Source organism: Leptopilina heterotoma, unplaced genomic scaffold (genome assembly GCF_015476425.1).
Source record: "Leptopilina heterotoma isolate Lh14 unplaced genomic scaffold, ASM1547642v1 Lhet_183, whole genome shotgun sequence".
Taxonomy (NCBI): Eukaryota; Metazoa; Arthropoda; class Insecta; order Hymenoptera; family Figitidae; genus Leptopilina; species Leptopilina heterotoma.
This window is the reverse complement of record NW_025110901.1, coordinates 686,741-703,899: the sequence shown is the minus strand read 5'-3', so window position 1 is coordinate 703,899 and position 17,159 is coordinate 686,741. Positions and strand designations below refer to the sequence as shown.

Here is a 17,159-nt window from a genome sequence, read left to right as displayed (position 1 = left end):
AAATATTTAACTAATTATCTTTACTTTCTATTTTGTTGAGGTACAAAGGAGAGCAGGGCGCTAAAGTAAATTATCACTCTCCTGGAAAATTTGTGACGTACAAAGAGCAATATGGCGAACGTCATCGGTAGTTTTTAATCGTCAATGAAAAAAGAATTTTGTGCAAGTTTTAATTGACGAGTAAGCAAATATGTCGGATTACTTGAGATCCGCTCTTGGATATTTAAATGGAGGCACAAATTCGAACGAATATGTTGGTCAAATTGTGGAAATTAACAATGTAAAACTCCGAGTGAATAGACTTATCGCAGAGGGTGAGTGGTCAATCCTCCCACTTTTTAGATTTACCGTTGTTTGAATCACAAAAGCTGTCACTTTCTTTTATTTAAATAATATTTATTTAAGGCTAAATTTCACTTATATTTCTGAATTTTTACATTCTTGGCAAATTTTCTTATTGTTATTCTTGATTCTCCCTTTTGATTTTTTAAAGTCATATGTCAAACGCATGTTTTTTTTTCTTTTTGACATTATAGGGACAAAGTGTTACATATTAGAATTCATTTTTTCTTGTATATTGTTTTATTGTTCAATAGTGTGACGATTGATGATGAAATAATTAATATATTCACTAACAATGTTAAAGAAGTTGAGAAAAAAAAATTGTAAAGATGAAATAAAAGTCTTTTGTGAAGGTTACTTTCTTTTAAATAAGGGCTTTAATAAGTGAAGGTCGACACTTTTTGTCGATCGAAATCTATTTTAACCTTGTATCTTAACCTTATTGTAGCTCGACCTGAGAAGAAGGTTCAAATCTTAAATTGCTCGGAAATATTTTCTTATTTCTTTTTTACATGCTCTGTTTATTATCATTTGTCACTTGTGAAATTGCTGACATTTTTTTTATATAGTCTTTAAATTTTTCTTCTTTTAGAAAAAAAGAAAAAAATTTCTCTATTTTAGATGTAAAACCATGTTTGTAAAAATTTTGTTGTAAAAAATAAATTCATTATCTAAACCTAATTAACTTTTCGAGAAATAAGATTTATTGTTTATTGAAAAATTCTTTGTAGACAATTTTAAACCACTTAAGGTTTTAATTACTTTCTAGTTTCTGTTGACTTTAGTCTCGTATTGTGAAATCCGCTCGTAAATTTAAATCTTATTATTATATTTCAATAGAGTGAAAAAGCCTTTTCTGTTCGATATTGAAATTTTGTTTTTCAGATTGTAATTAATTTTAATTTTTATTTCGACAGGTGGTTGTGCTTTGGTGTTTGCCGTAGAGGATGTAAATACAGGAAAGGAATATGCTTTAAAAGTAAGAATTACTTTTTGTAAATTGATTAAAAATTTTGTAAATTGATTGAAAAGAAAATTTAATTACTCTTTGGTTTTTAAATAATATTGTTCGATTTTTCCTTTTTTTTTTGTAGAAACTCGTTGCCGTTGATGAGGAAGCAAACAGAAGTGTCTTACAAGAAATAGAAACATTAAAAGCCGTATCCGGTCATTCGAATATAATTCAATTTTTATGCGTTCATCGAATAGAACGTGAGGATCGAAAGAGTTGTGAATATTTATTAGTCACAGAATATTGTCCCGGTGGTACAATTGCCGATATTCTTCGAAATGTTTCGGTAAATTCGCTGACAGTCGCTCAAGTCTGTAGAATAGCTTATCAAGCAACAAGAGCTGTTCATCATATGCATAGTCAAGAACCACAACCAATTGTCCATCGTGATATAAAGTTGGAAAACTTTTTGATTGGAGGCGATGGATTGGTTAAACTCTGCGATTTTGGCAGTGTCACAACACAACAAATTTTACCCGATTCTTCATGGAATGCACAGAAGAGAGCAACTCTTGAGGATCACATGGCTAAATTTACCACACCCATGTATCGAGCTCCAGAAATAACAGACACTTGGAATAATGAACCAATTGGTCCACCTGTCGATTGTTGGGCTCTCGGATGTATTCTCTACGCTTTAGTTACACTTCGTCATCCGTTTCCCGAAGGTATGAAAAACAAATGAATTTTACAGTGAAAATAGAGTGAAAATTAAGTTTAAATATCAATTTGAATTTGAATGTCAATTTGAAATAACCGATTGTAATTTTTTCTACAGGCAATAAATTAGCAGTTCTTAATGCAAAGTACGCGCCCCTACCACCGAATCCTCGTTACGCTTGCTTCCATGATTTAATAAAAGGATGCTTACAAATTTCTCCCGTTCAACGACTCACAACATCGGCCTTGCTTGAACGTTTAGCTGCAATCGCCGAGTCAAATAATTTCGATCCGAGAGAACCACCGAAAATTGATGTCGTTATTAAACCACCAGCACCGCCTAGACCTGCGCCTCCACCTCCTACATCGCCTGCACCACCTCCACGACCACCGCCTGCAACTAGTGCTGCTGCTGCCACCGTCTCGTCGGCTGCACCACCACAACCACCACAGAGACCAGTTCCAATGTCTCATCCTTCAAATCAAAGAATACCCGTAGCTCAATCCAGTGGATTATTTAGTTCGATAAAAGGTGGTGCCGGAAGTATTTTACGTAATTTAAAAGACACTTCGAGTAAGGTGATGCATACCGTTCAACAGAGTATGGCGAGAACAGAATTGGATGCAAGTTATTTAACGTCACGAATTTTGGTGATGCCATATCCGGCCGATGGAATTGAATCTGCATATAGAGCAAATCATGTTGAAGATGTGAGGGCATTTTTGCAAGCTCGACATCCACCGCCAGCGAAAATTCAATTGTATAATTTGTCACGAGGACGACCAAATGTTTCACGTTTACCGGGAAGGCATATTGATTGTTCATTTGCTTATTCGTCTGCTGATTCAAATGCACCACTTTTATCAGCAATTTATCAAATTTGCCAGGATATTTATCGATACTTGGATTCTGATTTTAATCACGTTGTTGTTTTATACTGCACAGTAAGTTTTTTTCTCTTTAACTTATTATTTATCAAAATTTTGAAAATAACAGACCTCGGGTTTTGGTTAATTTCCAAAAAAAGTGTTACTGAACTTTTCTTCCAAATATTTTAACAAAATATCACTTTTTTGGATTTAAAATGCAAATTATTACGATTTTTATATTGGGGAAAATACTCAAGCTTTTTTCTCGTATTTCACTTTTTTAACCCAAAAACAGAGTTTTGTTCTAATAAGTAAAATTCACTAAATGAATTCGTTAAAATAAAATTTAAAGATTTAGTTTTAAATATTTTTCAAAGTTTAGTATTGAGTTTAACTTATTTTGTACTGTTTCATGAATTTGGACAATAACAAAGTTTCCACAGGTCAGAGAAATCGGGAAAGTTGGAAATTTTGCCCAAAGTGGTGGCCAAGTATCAAATGTTTAGAACTTCTCTATAAATTCATGTTCTTGATGTGCCTTGAAAATATTTTCCTTGAATTTTGTTTTTCACATTAAAAACTTAAAAAAAAACCATAAAGAGCTACAGTTGCAATTTTTATAAAAAAAAATTAAACTTTTTGTAATTAAGTAATTAAACTCTCGAAGAAGTTTCTAAAAATTAACAAAAATAATTGAATTAGTGAAGAATTGTAATTAGAAGTTGTTGAAAATAATTGAAAATTGAAAGAATTGAAGGAGAAATTATTAGAAATAATTTAATTTCAAAAAATTTTGGAAAATTCAAATTTTTGAATAATTTAATTTAATTAAAACATTCTGACGAACTTAGATTTCTAAAAAATTGCAATTCAATTTTTTTTTATATTAGTTGAGCTTCTGAATATGAATTTAATTGAAAAATATTTTAAAAATAATTGAATCGGAGAATAATTTTAATTATAAGTTCTAGAAAATAATTAAAAATTAGAAGAATTATAAAAGAAATTATTAGAAATAATTCAATTTCAAATGGTTTCAAATTGAAATTTTTGAAAATTTTATATTTTGAATAATTGTTATTAAAAATATAGAAATTAGTTTTTTGAAAAATTGCAATTCAAAAAAATTATTTGAAAATAATTGAATTTTACAAAAACTTAACATCGATGTTTTTTTGGGATAAGGAAAGAAGTTAAAGATTATTTTAGAAATCAATTAAATACAAAACCAAATTTTTGTAATAATCGAAAGTAAAATAAATTTTTTAAATATTTTTTTTGTACTTTCAATTGATTTGAAACTAGACTTTTGGGTTTTAAAGTCGATCCGAGGACTGTTAATAAAAAAATGAAGAAATAATAAATGTACGTATATTTTATTTGAATTAAGTTTTACTAATCGTATTTTAAAAATTTTTTAGGACGGCTTTCGAGCAAGTGCAACAGTAGCCTGTGCATTATTGCTTTACTCGGGTACATTTACAACGAGTGACGAAGCAATATCTTTATTTACAACGAGACGCTGCCAACCACCTCAATTACAGCCCTCTGAATTGCGAATAGTAAAATATATGGGTCACTTGAGTGTTGGAAAATTACCACATTCAAAGCCATTAGTTCTTCGTTCTCTTCTGATTCAACCCGTGCCTCTCTTTACACGAGCTAAGGACGGATGTCGTCCCTACGTGGAAATTTACAGTAATGGAGCATTAGTTTTTTCAACAAAACGCGCTGAATATGAGGAAATGAAATTATTCAGTTTAATGGAAGGAAAAGTCTGTTTAATATTAGGTGAAGCAACAGTTAGAGGTGATATTACAATTGTTGTTTATCACGCACGTCAACAATTGGGAAGAGTTATTGGTATAAAAATGGCAGCAATGCATTTTCACACCGGTTACGTTCCATTGAATGAAAGTACTTTAATATTTGAGAAACAAGATTTGGATGATACACCAGAAATCGGTGGTAATTTTCGATTGGTATTGAATGCAATGATTAGTGAGGAGTCGGGTAAAACAGCACGAGTTCCATCACCATGGGAAGTGGAAACAGCAGCGAAACCAATTCCTGATCCTCTTTTTGGTTCAACTTTAGAAATGGAGGAGACTTTGGAAAATTTCCGAACGACTGATAAATGCGTGAAGGTATTTTCTTTTGTTTTTTGAAGTAGAAATTATTTTTGTTAATATTTTCTAAGTTCAGGGCTCGAACTAGATTCGAAAATCCGGTAAAGGTCCGTAAATTTGCTTCAAGTCCGTAAATGTCAGTTTTTTTGAAAAAAGGTCCGTAAAGTCCGTAATTTGATTGAAAAAAGACGAAAAGTTCGTAAATTATACGATATAATTTGGAGAATTTTAGAGAAATTAAAAATGATTGCAGAAATTCAATTATTTTCAAAAGTAATACAATTTCTTCGCAGAAATTCAATTATTGTTCAAAAATTTTTAAAAATTTTTGTCAAAATTTCTATTATTTTTAGAAATGATAAAATTATTATCTGAAATTCAATTATTTCCAAAAATTTTAATACAATTTTTGGCAAAATTTCAAATATTTTCAAAAATTTTCCTCAATTGAATGATTTTCAATGTTTACTATTTTAATCAAATTTTCCAAAAGAATTTAATTATTTAAAAAAAATTTGCGAAAATCCTTCGCAATAATTTAATTATATTCATAAAAAAATAAAAGTTTGACAGGAATTAAATTGTTTACAAATTTTTTGTAAATTTTCTTCTAAATAATTCAATTTTGCTCTTCTTTTATGGAAATTAGCTTCATTATTTTTGTGCTCTTCAAAAATACTTTACATATTTAATAGTCTCCACCCTTTAGTAAAAAATCTCAAAGTATGGAAAATTAGCAAAAATACAAAAAACCGAATTTCTTAAAATTCAACATTTTTTCTCCTGTTTTATGGCATTTAGCTTCATTATTTTTGTGCTCTTGGAAAATACTTTACTTATTTAATAGGCTCGACTTTTTGGTAAAAAATCTAAAATTTTCGAAAATTATCAAAAATTCAAAAATCCGAATTTCTTAAAATTCAACATTTTTTTTCCTGTTTTATGGCATTTAGCTTCATTATTTTTGTGCTCTTGGAAAATACCTTACTTATTTAATAGGCTCGACTTTTTGGTAAAAAATGTAAAATTATCGAAAATTATCAAAAATTCAAAAATCCGAATTTCTTAAAATTTAACATTTTTTCTCCTGTTTTATGGCATTTAGCTTCATTATTTTTGTGCTCTTGGAAAATACCTTACTTATTTAATAGGCTCGACTTTTTGGTAAAAAATGTAAAATTATCGAAAATTATCAAAAATTCAAAAATCCGAATTTCTTAAAATTTAACATTTTTTCTCCTGTTTTATGGCATTTAGCTTCATTATTTTTGTGCTCTTGGAAAATACCTTACTTATTTAATAGGCTCGACTTTTTGGTAAAAAATGTAAAATTATCGAAAATTATCAAAAATTCAAAAATCCGAATTTCTTAAAATTTAACATTTTTTCTCCTGTTTTATGGCATTTAGCTTCATTATTTTTGTGCTCTTGGAAAATACTTTACTTATTTAATAGGCTCGACTGTTTGGTAAAAAATCTAAAATTTTCGAAAATTATCAAAAATTCAAAAATCCGAATTTCTTAAAATTCAACATTTTTTTTCCTGTTTTATGGCATTTAGCTTCATTATTTTTGTGCTCTTGGAAAATACCTTACTTATTTAATAGGCTCGACTTTTTGGTAAAAAATGTAAAATTATCGAAAATTATCAAAAATTCAAAAATCCGAATTTCTTAAAATTCAACATTTTTTCTCCTGTTTTATGGCATTTAGCTTTATTATTTTTGTGCTCTTGGAAAATACTTTACTTATTTAATAGGCTCGAATTTTGGTAAAAAATCTAAAATTATCGAAAATTATCAAAAATTCAAAAATCCGAATTTCTTAAAATTCAACATTTTTTCTCCTGTTTTATGGCATTTAGCTTCATTATTTTTGTGCTCTTGGAAAATACTTTACTTATTTAATAGGCTCGAATTTTGGTAAAAAATCTAAAATTATCGAAAATTATCAAAAATTCAAAAATCCGAATTTCTTAAAATTCAACATTTTTTCTTCTGTTTTATGGCATTTAGTTTCATTATTTTTGTGCTCTTGGAAAATATTTTAATTATTTAATAGGCTCGACTTTTTGGTAAAAAATCTAAAATTATCGAAAATTATCAAAAATTCAAAAATCCGAATTTCTTAAAATTTAACATTTTTTCTTCTGTTTTATGGCATTTAGCTTCATTATTTTTGTGCTCTTGGAAAATACTTTACTTATTTAATAGGCTCGACTTTTTGGTAAAAAATCTAAAATTATCGAAAATTATCAAAAATTCAAAAATCCGAATTTCTTAAAATTCAACATTTTTTCTCCTGTTTTATGGCATTTAGCTTCATTATTTTTGTGCTCTTGGAAAATACTTTACTTATTTAATAGGCTCGAATTTTGGTAAAAAATCTAAAATTATCGAAAATTATCAAAAATTCAAAAATCCGAATTTCTTAAAATTCAACATTTTTTCTTCTGTTTTATGGCATTTAGTTTCATTATTTTTGTGCTCTTGGAAAATATTTTAATTATTTAATAGGCTCGACTTTTTGGTAAAAAATCTAAAATTATCGAAAATTATCAAAAATTCAAAAATCCGAATTTCTTAAAATTCAACATTTTTTCTTCTGTTTTATGGCATTTAGCTTCATTATTTTTGTGCTCTTGGAAAATACTTTACTTATTTAATAGGCTCGTCTTTTTGGTAAAAAATCTAAAATTATCGAAAATTATCAAAAATTCAAAAATCCGAATTTCTTAAAATTCAACATTTTTTCTTCTGTTTTATGGCATTTAGCTTCATTATTTTTGTGCTCTTGGAAAATACTTTACATATTTAATAGGCTCGACTTTTTGGTAAAAAATCTAAAATTATCGAAAATTATCAAAAATTCAAAAATCCGAATTTCTTAAAATTCAACATTTTTTCTCCTGTTTTATGGCATTTAGCTTCATTATTTTTGTGCTCTTGGAAAATACTTTACTTATTTAATAGGCTCGACTTTTTGGTAAAAAATCTAAAATTATCGAAAATTATCAAAAATTCAAAAATCCGAATTTCTTAAATTTCAAATTTTTTTTCTCTCTTTTATGGGATTTAGCTTCTTTATTTTTGTGCTCTTGGAAAATACTTTACTTATGTAATAGTCTCGTCTTTTTGGTAAAAAATCTAAAATTATCGAAAATTATCAAAAATTCAAAAATCCGAATTTCTTAAAATTCAACATTTTTTCTTCTGTTTTATGGCATTTAGCTTCATTATTTTTGTGCTCTTGGAAAATACTTTACTTATTTAATAGGCTCGTCTTTTTGGTAAAAAATCTAAAATTATCGAAAATTATCAAAAATTCAAAAATCCGAATTTCTTAAAATTCAACATTTTTTCTCCTGTTTTATGGCATTTAGCTTTATTATTTTTGTGCTCTTGGAAAATACTTTACTTATTTAATAGGCTCGAATTTTGGTAAAAAATCTAAAATTATCGAAAATTATCAAAAATTCAAAAATCCGAATTTCTTAAAATTCAACATTTTTTCTCCTGTTTTATGGCATTTAGCTTCATTATTTTTGTGCTCTTGGAAAATACTTTACTTATTTAATAGGCTCGAATTTTGGTAAAAAATCTAAAATTATCGAAAATTATCAAAAATTCAAAAATCCGAATTTCTTAAAATTCAACATTTTTTCTTCTGTTTTATGGCATTTAGTTTCATTATTTTTGTGCTCTTGGAAAATATTTTAATTATTTAATAGGCTCGACTTTTTGGTAAAAAATCTAAAATTATCGAAAATTATCAAAAATTCAAAAATCCGAATTTCTTAAAATTCAACATTTTTTCTTCTGTTTTATGGCATTTAGTTTCATTATTTTTGTGCTCTTGGAAAATATTTTAATTATTTAATAGGCTCGACTTTTTGGTAAAAAATCTAAAATTATCAAAAATTCAAAAATCCGAATTTCTTAAAATTCAACATTTTTTCTCCTGTTTTATGGCATTTAGCTTCATTATTTTTGTGCTCTTGGAAAATACTTTACTTATTTAATAGGCTCGAATTTTGGTAAAAAATCTAAAATTATCGAAAATTATCAAAAATTCAAAAATCCGAATTTCTTAAAATTCAACATTTTTTCTTCTGTTTTATGGCATTTAGTTTCATTATTTTTGTGCTCTTGGAAAATATTTTAATTATTTAATAGGCTCGACTTTTTGGTAAAAAATCTAAAATTATCGAAAATTATCAAAAATTCAAAAATCCGAATTTCTTAAAATTCAACATTTTTTCTTCTGTTTTATGGCATTTAGCTTCATTATTTTTGTGCTCTTGGAAAATACTTTACTTATTTAATAGGCTCGTCTTTTTGGTAAAAAATCTAAAATTATCGAAAATTATCAAAAATTCAAAAATCCGAATTTCTTAAAATTCAACATTTTTTCTTCTGTTTTATGGCATTTAGCTTCATTATTTTTGTGCTCTTGGAAAATACTTTACATATTTAATAGGCTCGACTTTTTGGTAAAAAATCTAAAATTATCGAAAATTATCAAAAATTCAAAAATCCGAATTTCTTAAAATTCAACATTTTTTCTCCTGTTTTATGGCCATTAGCTTCATTATTTTTGTGCTCTTGGAAAATACTTTACTTATTTAATAGGCTCGACTTTTTGGTAAAAAATCTAAAATTATCGAAAATTATCAAAAATTCAAAAATCCGAATTTCTTAAATTTCAAATTTTTTTTCTCTCTTTTATGGGATTTAGCTTCTTTATTTTTGTGCTCTTGGAAAATACTTTACTTATGTAATAGTCTCGACTTTTTGGTAAAAAATCTAAAATTATCGAAAATTATCAAAAATCCGAATTTCTTAAAATTCAACATTTTTTCTTCTCTTGTATGGCATTTAGCTTCATTATTTTTGTGCTCTTGGAAAATACTTTACTTATTTAATAGGCTCGACTTTTTGGTAAAAAATCTAAAATTATCGAAAATTATCAAAAATTCAAAAATCCGAATTTCTTAAAATTCAACATTTTTTCTCCTGTTTTATGGCATTTAGCTTCATTTTTTTTGTGCTCTTGGAAAATACTTTACTTATTTAATAGGCTATACTTTTTGGTAAAAAATCTAAAATTATCGAAAATTATCAAAAATTCAAAAATCCGAATTTTTCAAAATTTAACATTTTTTCGCCTTTATGTTTTATATTTATAAAAAGTATTATTTATATTTTTAAGTAAAATGTTCTCTTATTTGACTTGTACTGGTTATATTTTTGTCTGTGATTTGTTTGTAAAATCCGTATTTTTAAATACTTTCACTAAGTTGGATTTTGTTTACAGACACCGGAGGAAACGCCTCTTGTTGAAGAAACAGAAAATGATGAACAAATATATTCTCCGGAGGAGTCGTCGCAGGAAGAGAAGACTGTGAAGATTGAACAAAATGAAGACTATGCGAAATTTGCAGAGGCTGATTTACTCAATCTTGGAATGCCTGATTTTGGTGGGAATTTGATCTCGAACATTAGTAATCCTCCCCCAACTCCTGTTAATCCAGGATTAGATATATTTTCTAATTCTAGTCAAAATGAAAGTGATCTCTTGGAAGGTTTTGGTGAATTTCATCAGCATACATCAAATCCTCCGCCTAATATTAACGAATCGCTCTCTAGTGATCTATTATTTGGATCAACTCAACCACAACCATCAAATGGATCGACAAAAAATGCAAATATGAACGATTTACTCTTTGGACAGGGACAAACATCAAAGCAGGCACAAACTCAAAATGCCGATATGCTCTTTGATCCACTTGGTGGTTGGCAAAATTCAAATACAACAACAAATGCTCCAAAGGCAAACAACGAAGAAAATTTCCCACGTAATTCCAGTGTTCCAAATTTTGCAGCACAAAATAAAGATCCATTTGCAAATTTAACTGGAACTTTAGGTGGTGGATTGACTGGTAGTTGGAATGGTACTCCAAGAGAAGCTAATACTCCACAATCCGCTAGTCCTGCAACTGGAGGTACTCCAGTGCATTCTAGTCAGCGGATGCACAAATCTAATACGTCCAATGATACGAACAGTGGTAATGATTCGAATGCGGCGAATAGTAAACCAACAAAGTCTGGTGATGCTTTCGAGGATTTATTGGGAAGTCAGGGTTATAATTTCTTTAGTAGTAGAAAAGCTGAGAAGGAGAGTCCAAAGACAATAAATCAGATGCGTAAAGTTGAGGCTGCCAAGACAATGGATCCGGATCGACTGAAAATATCGGAGTGGACTGAAGGGAAGAAGAGCAATTTGCGAGCGCTTCTTTGTTCGATGCATACGGTCATTTGGGAGGATTGCAGATGGCAGAAGTGTGAGATGCATCAGCTCGTTTCGCACGCGGATGTCAAGAAGGCTTATAGAAAAGCTTGTTTATCTGTTCATCCAGATAAGGTATACTTTGATTATTCCTAGTTGGGGCCATGTTTAAGACAAGTTAGCGCCAGTAAAGGCATTAAAAATAGTTCGAAAGTAGTAAAATATAGTAGAAAATAGTTAGAAATTTCAGTGAATCGAATAGCATTCTAACGATAAATTTTGAATTTTTATTTAGCAGAAATCTTTCGCGAACTAATTTAAATTTTAAATAATTGAATTCTTTTGAGAAATCTCATTAAAATAGTAGATTTTGAAAAATATTTGTCTTTAAATTTCATTATTTGTTAAATGTAATTGAATTCTTGTAAAAAAATTTTGAAAATAATTACATTTTTCGAGGAATTTATTTAAAATTGTATTAAAAATAATCGAAATCAATAAAATTATTGATTTTCAAATAATTGAAAAACAATAAATAAAATGAAAAATTTTATTATTTATGAAAGTAATTGAATTCTTACAACGAATTTTATTACATTTATTTAAATAATTGAATTAATGTGAAAAATTTTATTACTTGTAAAAATAATTAAATTTTTTTCGAAAATCAATGATTTTCAATATCTATACAATTTTAATCGAATTGCATAAAAGATTTTTGATTAAATTCTACCCGAACATTTAATTTTTTTATAAGTAATGACATTTTCACAGAAATTGAATTATTTAAAATATTTCAAAGTTTTTCGAAAAAAATGAATTTGAAAACTTTTTATAAAATTCTACCGCAAAAATTCAATTATTTTCCCGAGCAAAAACATTTTTCACGAAAATTCAATTATTTATGAAAATTTAAATAAAATTCTAGGCAAGAATACAATTATTTTTGCATTAATAATAAAATACTTCTCAAGAATTCAATTACTTACTTTTAAAAATTTTAATAAAAGTCTTCACTAGAATTCAATTATTTTCCCAAATAATAAAATTTTTCAAGAGAATTTAATTACTTAAAAAGAATTAAATAAAATTCTTCGCAACTATTCAATTATTTTCATAAATAATAAACTTCTTCTTAGAAATTCAATTATTTTTTAAAAAATTGATAAATTCTTGAATTCTTTCTTCAATTCTGCACAATTATTCAATTATTTTCCCAAATAACAAAATTTTTCACGAGAATTCAATTATTAAAAAAAAAAATTTAATTAAATTCTTCGCAAAAATTCAGTTATTTCTTAAATAGTAAAATTCTTCATAGAAATTCAATTATTTTTTAAAAAATTGATAAATTCTTGAATTCTCTCTTTAATTCTGCACAATTATTCAATTATTTTTCCAAATAACAAAATTTTTTACGAGAATTCAATTAAAAAAAAATTAATTAAATTCTTCGCAAAAATTCAATTATTTTTATAAATATGTAATAAAATTCTTCTCAGAAATTGAATTATTATTTAAAAAATTGATAAATTTTTTATAAGAATTAAATTTTGAAAAATATTTAATCATTCAATATATTATTTATTTTTGTATTTAAATAATTGAATTTGAATTAAACTTTCTAATAAGAATTGATTTAGAAACGAATTTCAGTTGAAAATTTAAATAATAATTGAATATTAAAAGCGTTATAGTACGATTTGTTTTTAGAAACAACAAAATTTAGAAGATTATTAAATTTATTGAAATCGTTGAAATTTTAATTGATGTAAAACTAATAACATTCAAATTTTTACTTTGAAAAATTATTAATTTATTTTCTCAATTCCTCTGAACAATTTAAATTGAATTTTATAGAATAATTTGATTAGCTTACTTTTAAAAATTACTTTTAAATACAATTGTGTTTTGTAAGATAAAAATTTAGAAAATAATTGAATTTTTCGAAAATTTAGATTTAAAGTTCTCAGCAGAATTAGAATAAAAATAATTATTTTTGATTGAAATCAGGAAACGGTCAGGGAAATACTGAATCAAATTTTTGTGAATCGACTGAAATAATTTTTCTTTTTATTTATTAAAATTAATTTTCGATAGCTACTTTTTTACTACTTCTTTCAGAATTAAAGCTACTTTTTAATACTTTTTTAAAATTAATTATTTGGTGTGAAGCCTAAAATTCTTTAAAGAATTTTATTATTTTTGAAAATAATTGAATTCTTGCAACGAATTTTATTACATTTTTTTTAAATAATTGAATTCATGTGAAAAAATTTATTACTTGTAAAAATAATTGAATTCTTGCGAAGGAGTTTATTAGGATTTTTGTAGATAATTAAATATTTTTGAAAAATGCTATGAAAATTTAAATTATTATAAAACAAAGATATCAATCACTCGGAGTCAATTAAAATTTTTGTAAATAATTTAATTTTTTTTTTTTTGAAAAATTTTTTGGAAATTTAAATTATGTTTTATAATAATATAAATTTCCATAAAATTTCTAATAATAACAATCATTAGATTGATTTAATTTTTTCAAATTTTGCGAGCATTTTTAAACATGGCCTCAAGTGGTAATAATCTGGTTTAATTATTATTAAGATTAAGAATTAGTAACTAAACAATCAATTCTCAAAAGTTATTTAATTAATTTAATTTAATTTAAAAAAAAAATTAAAATATTTTTCTTTCTTTTTACAGCAAGCCGGCACGAATAATGAAAATATAGCAAAGCTTATTTTTATGGAATTAAACAATGCTTGGAGTGCATTTGAAAATGACACGAGTCAACAAAATTTATTTAGCTAATTATCGTTGGTAATATTCATTGTTAAATTTAAATGAAAATCTACTCTTTACCTCTTCGATTAAAATTTAAACATTACTTGAGAGATGAAAAAAAGACGTAATTACATTACGTTTTTATTGTAAGATACAAGAAAAAAAAGGAAAATGTCCTATTCGCATTCCTATTAAGTTTATTTAGGTTTAGGTTCAGAGCAACGTATTAGAAGAAAAAAAAGAAAAATAATTGTAAGCAAATGGCGTCTATTAGGCACGCTCTATTTATGAAGAAACAAAAATTTACGTACGAGTGTAGATATTATGCTTAAAAAGTGGCGTCTAATTGCATATGTATATAAGGCAGTGTAAATTAAAGAAAAAAATCTAAATATAAAAAAAAGTATTTTCTGTGCGAATATATGATTGTATTTATTCGGTTATTTTTTATCATCAACTTTTTGTTTCAATTACAATTTTTTCATTACTTTGTCGGGAGTTAACGTTATTTTTTACTTTATAAATAAATTTATAATTTTTAATATGCAATTATAATTAAACATATTAAACATAATTATAAATTATTTTATACTCTATAAAGTACGTTTTGAAATTTAAATAAATTATTTAATTTTCTAAAAACGTGCAATAACGAGCGGGGGTTTTTTTTTTTAATATATAGATTTTTTTTTTTGGAAAAATTTACAATTTTTATATTCTAGATTTTAATATTATACTGTTTATGATTCTGTGCGCCACGTTCTGTAATTTTAACCCCCACGGGGACTAGACTGCTGACTCGAGGATGCTTTATCTTTTGTTCTCTGTTTGCCCTTCGTATTGCAAAGACGTCGTTCAATATCCTCCATCCACTTTTGCTCCCTTTCACTTATTTCCGAAGTAAATCCGTTTTCTATCTGACAAATTTCGTCATGATTTCTGAAAATAGATTTCAGGAAATCGAAAAATGTTACTTGTTGATCTTTTTTAAATTAAAGTTGAAAATCCGCTTTATTGAAGAAATAATATAGAAATTCAAAAATTTTTTTTATTAATCGAAAAGCGAGTTATAATTTTAAAAAAAAAGTTGATTATAAAAAATTAAACTTTAAGTTTAAAATTAATGTTTAATTCTTTATTCATGGGGTTTAAAATTTACGTTTTTGCGAACCTCCATTGTTTATTTAATTTGATTATTAATTTTCCCATGTCTATCATATTTTTCTCCATATTTCTCACAGCAATGTCTTTGTCCTATAAAATAATTGAAATGAATAAATGTTATTCTTTATAATATTTTGGAGAATTCTTTTTTTATTTGCAATTGTTATTGTCTTTACCGATAATTCTCGTGTTAGTGTTTTTATTTCATCGGAACGAATTTTACAAAGTGTTTGTGCTGAGTCGGCTTCAACAAAAAGTCGTGCTATTTGTTCTCTGTAATTTTGTTCTCTGGATTTAGATCTGTTTAAAGTTTCTTCGGTTGCAAGAATACTGTCTCTTAGAATTGTCATATCTTTTTCTAAATTTTCCAATTCTGTTCTGTTAATAATTGATGGATTTTTTGTTAAGTTATTTAATTTGTATGTTTATTAGACATTTATTGATTTATTTATTTTTTTATTATTATTAGGTATTATTTTTATTGTTACTATAATTATTAATTTTTTTTAAATATTGTATGGACATTTTAATATCGATTTTCTTCATACTTTGTCATTGTTATAATTGGTTCGTTATTTTCTTGACTTTGTAATTCTCTTCGACATGCTCGGCATACTTCCCAAACTTGAACTTCTTCATTCGCATATTGTACTTTAGTTGTTGAAGTTTCTACACTTTTCAATGAAAGATTCTCTTTTTCCTGTATTTTGAAAAATAATTTTACAAATTGTAGTAGTTAATTTATTTAGAAAAATAATGTTAGGTGTTGGAAATAATTTTAGTGAAATGAAAATACTGCTGGTGCTTTCGCTCGTTCTTCTTGTAAAATTTTTTCTAACTCTGCAATTTTTTTTTCGAGATCCACACGCTTTTTGACTTCAATTTCTTTTCTGTAAAAAATAACTACAGTTTTCGCTTATTAAAGTTTAAAAAATTGTGAAAGTAAATTCTTAATTATAATTATTAATTATGAATTATAATTTATTAATTATAGATAAAAATATTATTTTTAATTATAATTATAAATAATTATTATCATAATTATAAATTATAATTATAATCTACCGATCATAATTGTAAGCAACTAGAAAATCATTCTTCGAATAAAATGGAGAATTTTTTAATTAACTTACTCTATAAAAAGATACTGGTTTCTTTTTCTCGTTACTAAATTTTCATCTTCGAGCATTTGGATTTTTTTTATTATTAAATTACAACCATTTGGTGATTCACGTGCGTTTGTAGAATTTATTTTCGGCACTTGCATTTCCGTTGGCAAAAAATGCGGATCTCCTTTTCCTAAAATCGTCGTGAAATTTAAATTAGTTTTTTCATAAATTTAATTAATTTTTGCTGTTCTTTTTTATTATTTTATTATTATTTTTTATTTACTATTTTATTTGTTCTATTTCAATTATATAGTTATTATTATAATATAATTAAATTATTATTATTATTATTATTATTATTATTATTATTATTATTATTATTATCATTATTATTATTTTTATTATTATTAACACTGATGAGAAAGTATTTTAATTAAATTTTTTTATTTTATTAATTAATAGTTTTTAATTTTTTTTATTCAAATTGAATCTAATTTTTTAAAATTAAATTAATTTAAATTAACTTTGAAATTAAAAATAGAATTTAAAGAGTGTGAATATTTTAGGAGCGAGTAGAAACTATTATTATGTAGTCAGACGGAAAGTCTGATCACATAATAACTTTTCTACTTAATATAAAGTTGGCGAGAGATATTGTTTAAATTCAGGAACAATTGTTATTAATATGATTGTTAGTTAATTTGATTTTCATTTTAATATTTAAAAACTAATTTTATTATTAAAGATTTTTTTATTTATTTTTCCTTTTTTTTCCTCTTTTGCTTTTTATTTTGTAAA

The 17,159-nt window shown here is 25.8% G+C and overlaps 1 protein-coding gene across 1 annotated transcript; it reads left to right on the top strand.

The window, feature by feature from the left end:
- The first annotated feature begins 83 nt into the window (after positions 1 to 83).
- On the top strand, positions 84 to 14,509 carry LOC122500304 (cyclin-G-associated kinase). Its single transcript, XM_043609174.1, has 7 exons — positions 84 to 314; positions 1,260 to 1,321; positions 1,437 to 2,022; positions 2,133 to 2,959; positions 4,306 to 5,031; positions 10,330 to 11,436; positions 14,008 to 14,509. The coding sequence occupies exons 1-7, from the start codon at positions 191 to 193 to the stop codon at positions 14,113 to 14,115; spliced, it is 3,540 nt and encodes a 1,179-aa protein (XP_043465109.1). The 5' UTR covers positions 84 to 190; the 3' UTR covers positions 14,116 to 14,509.
- Positions 14,510 to 17,159: the final 2,650 nt, after the last annotated feature.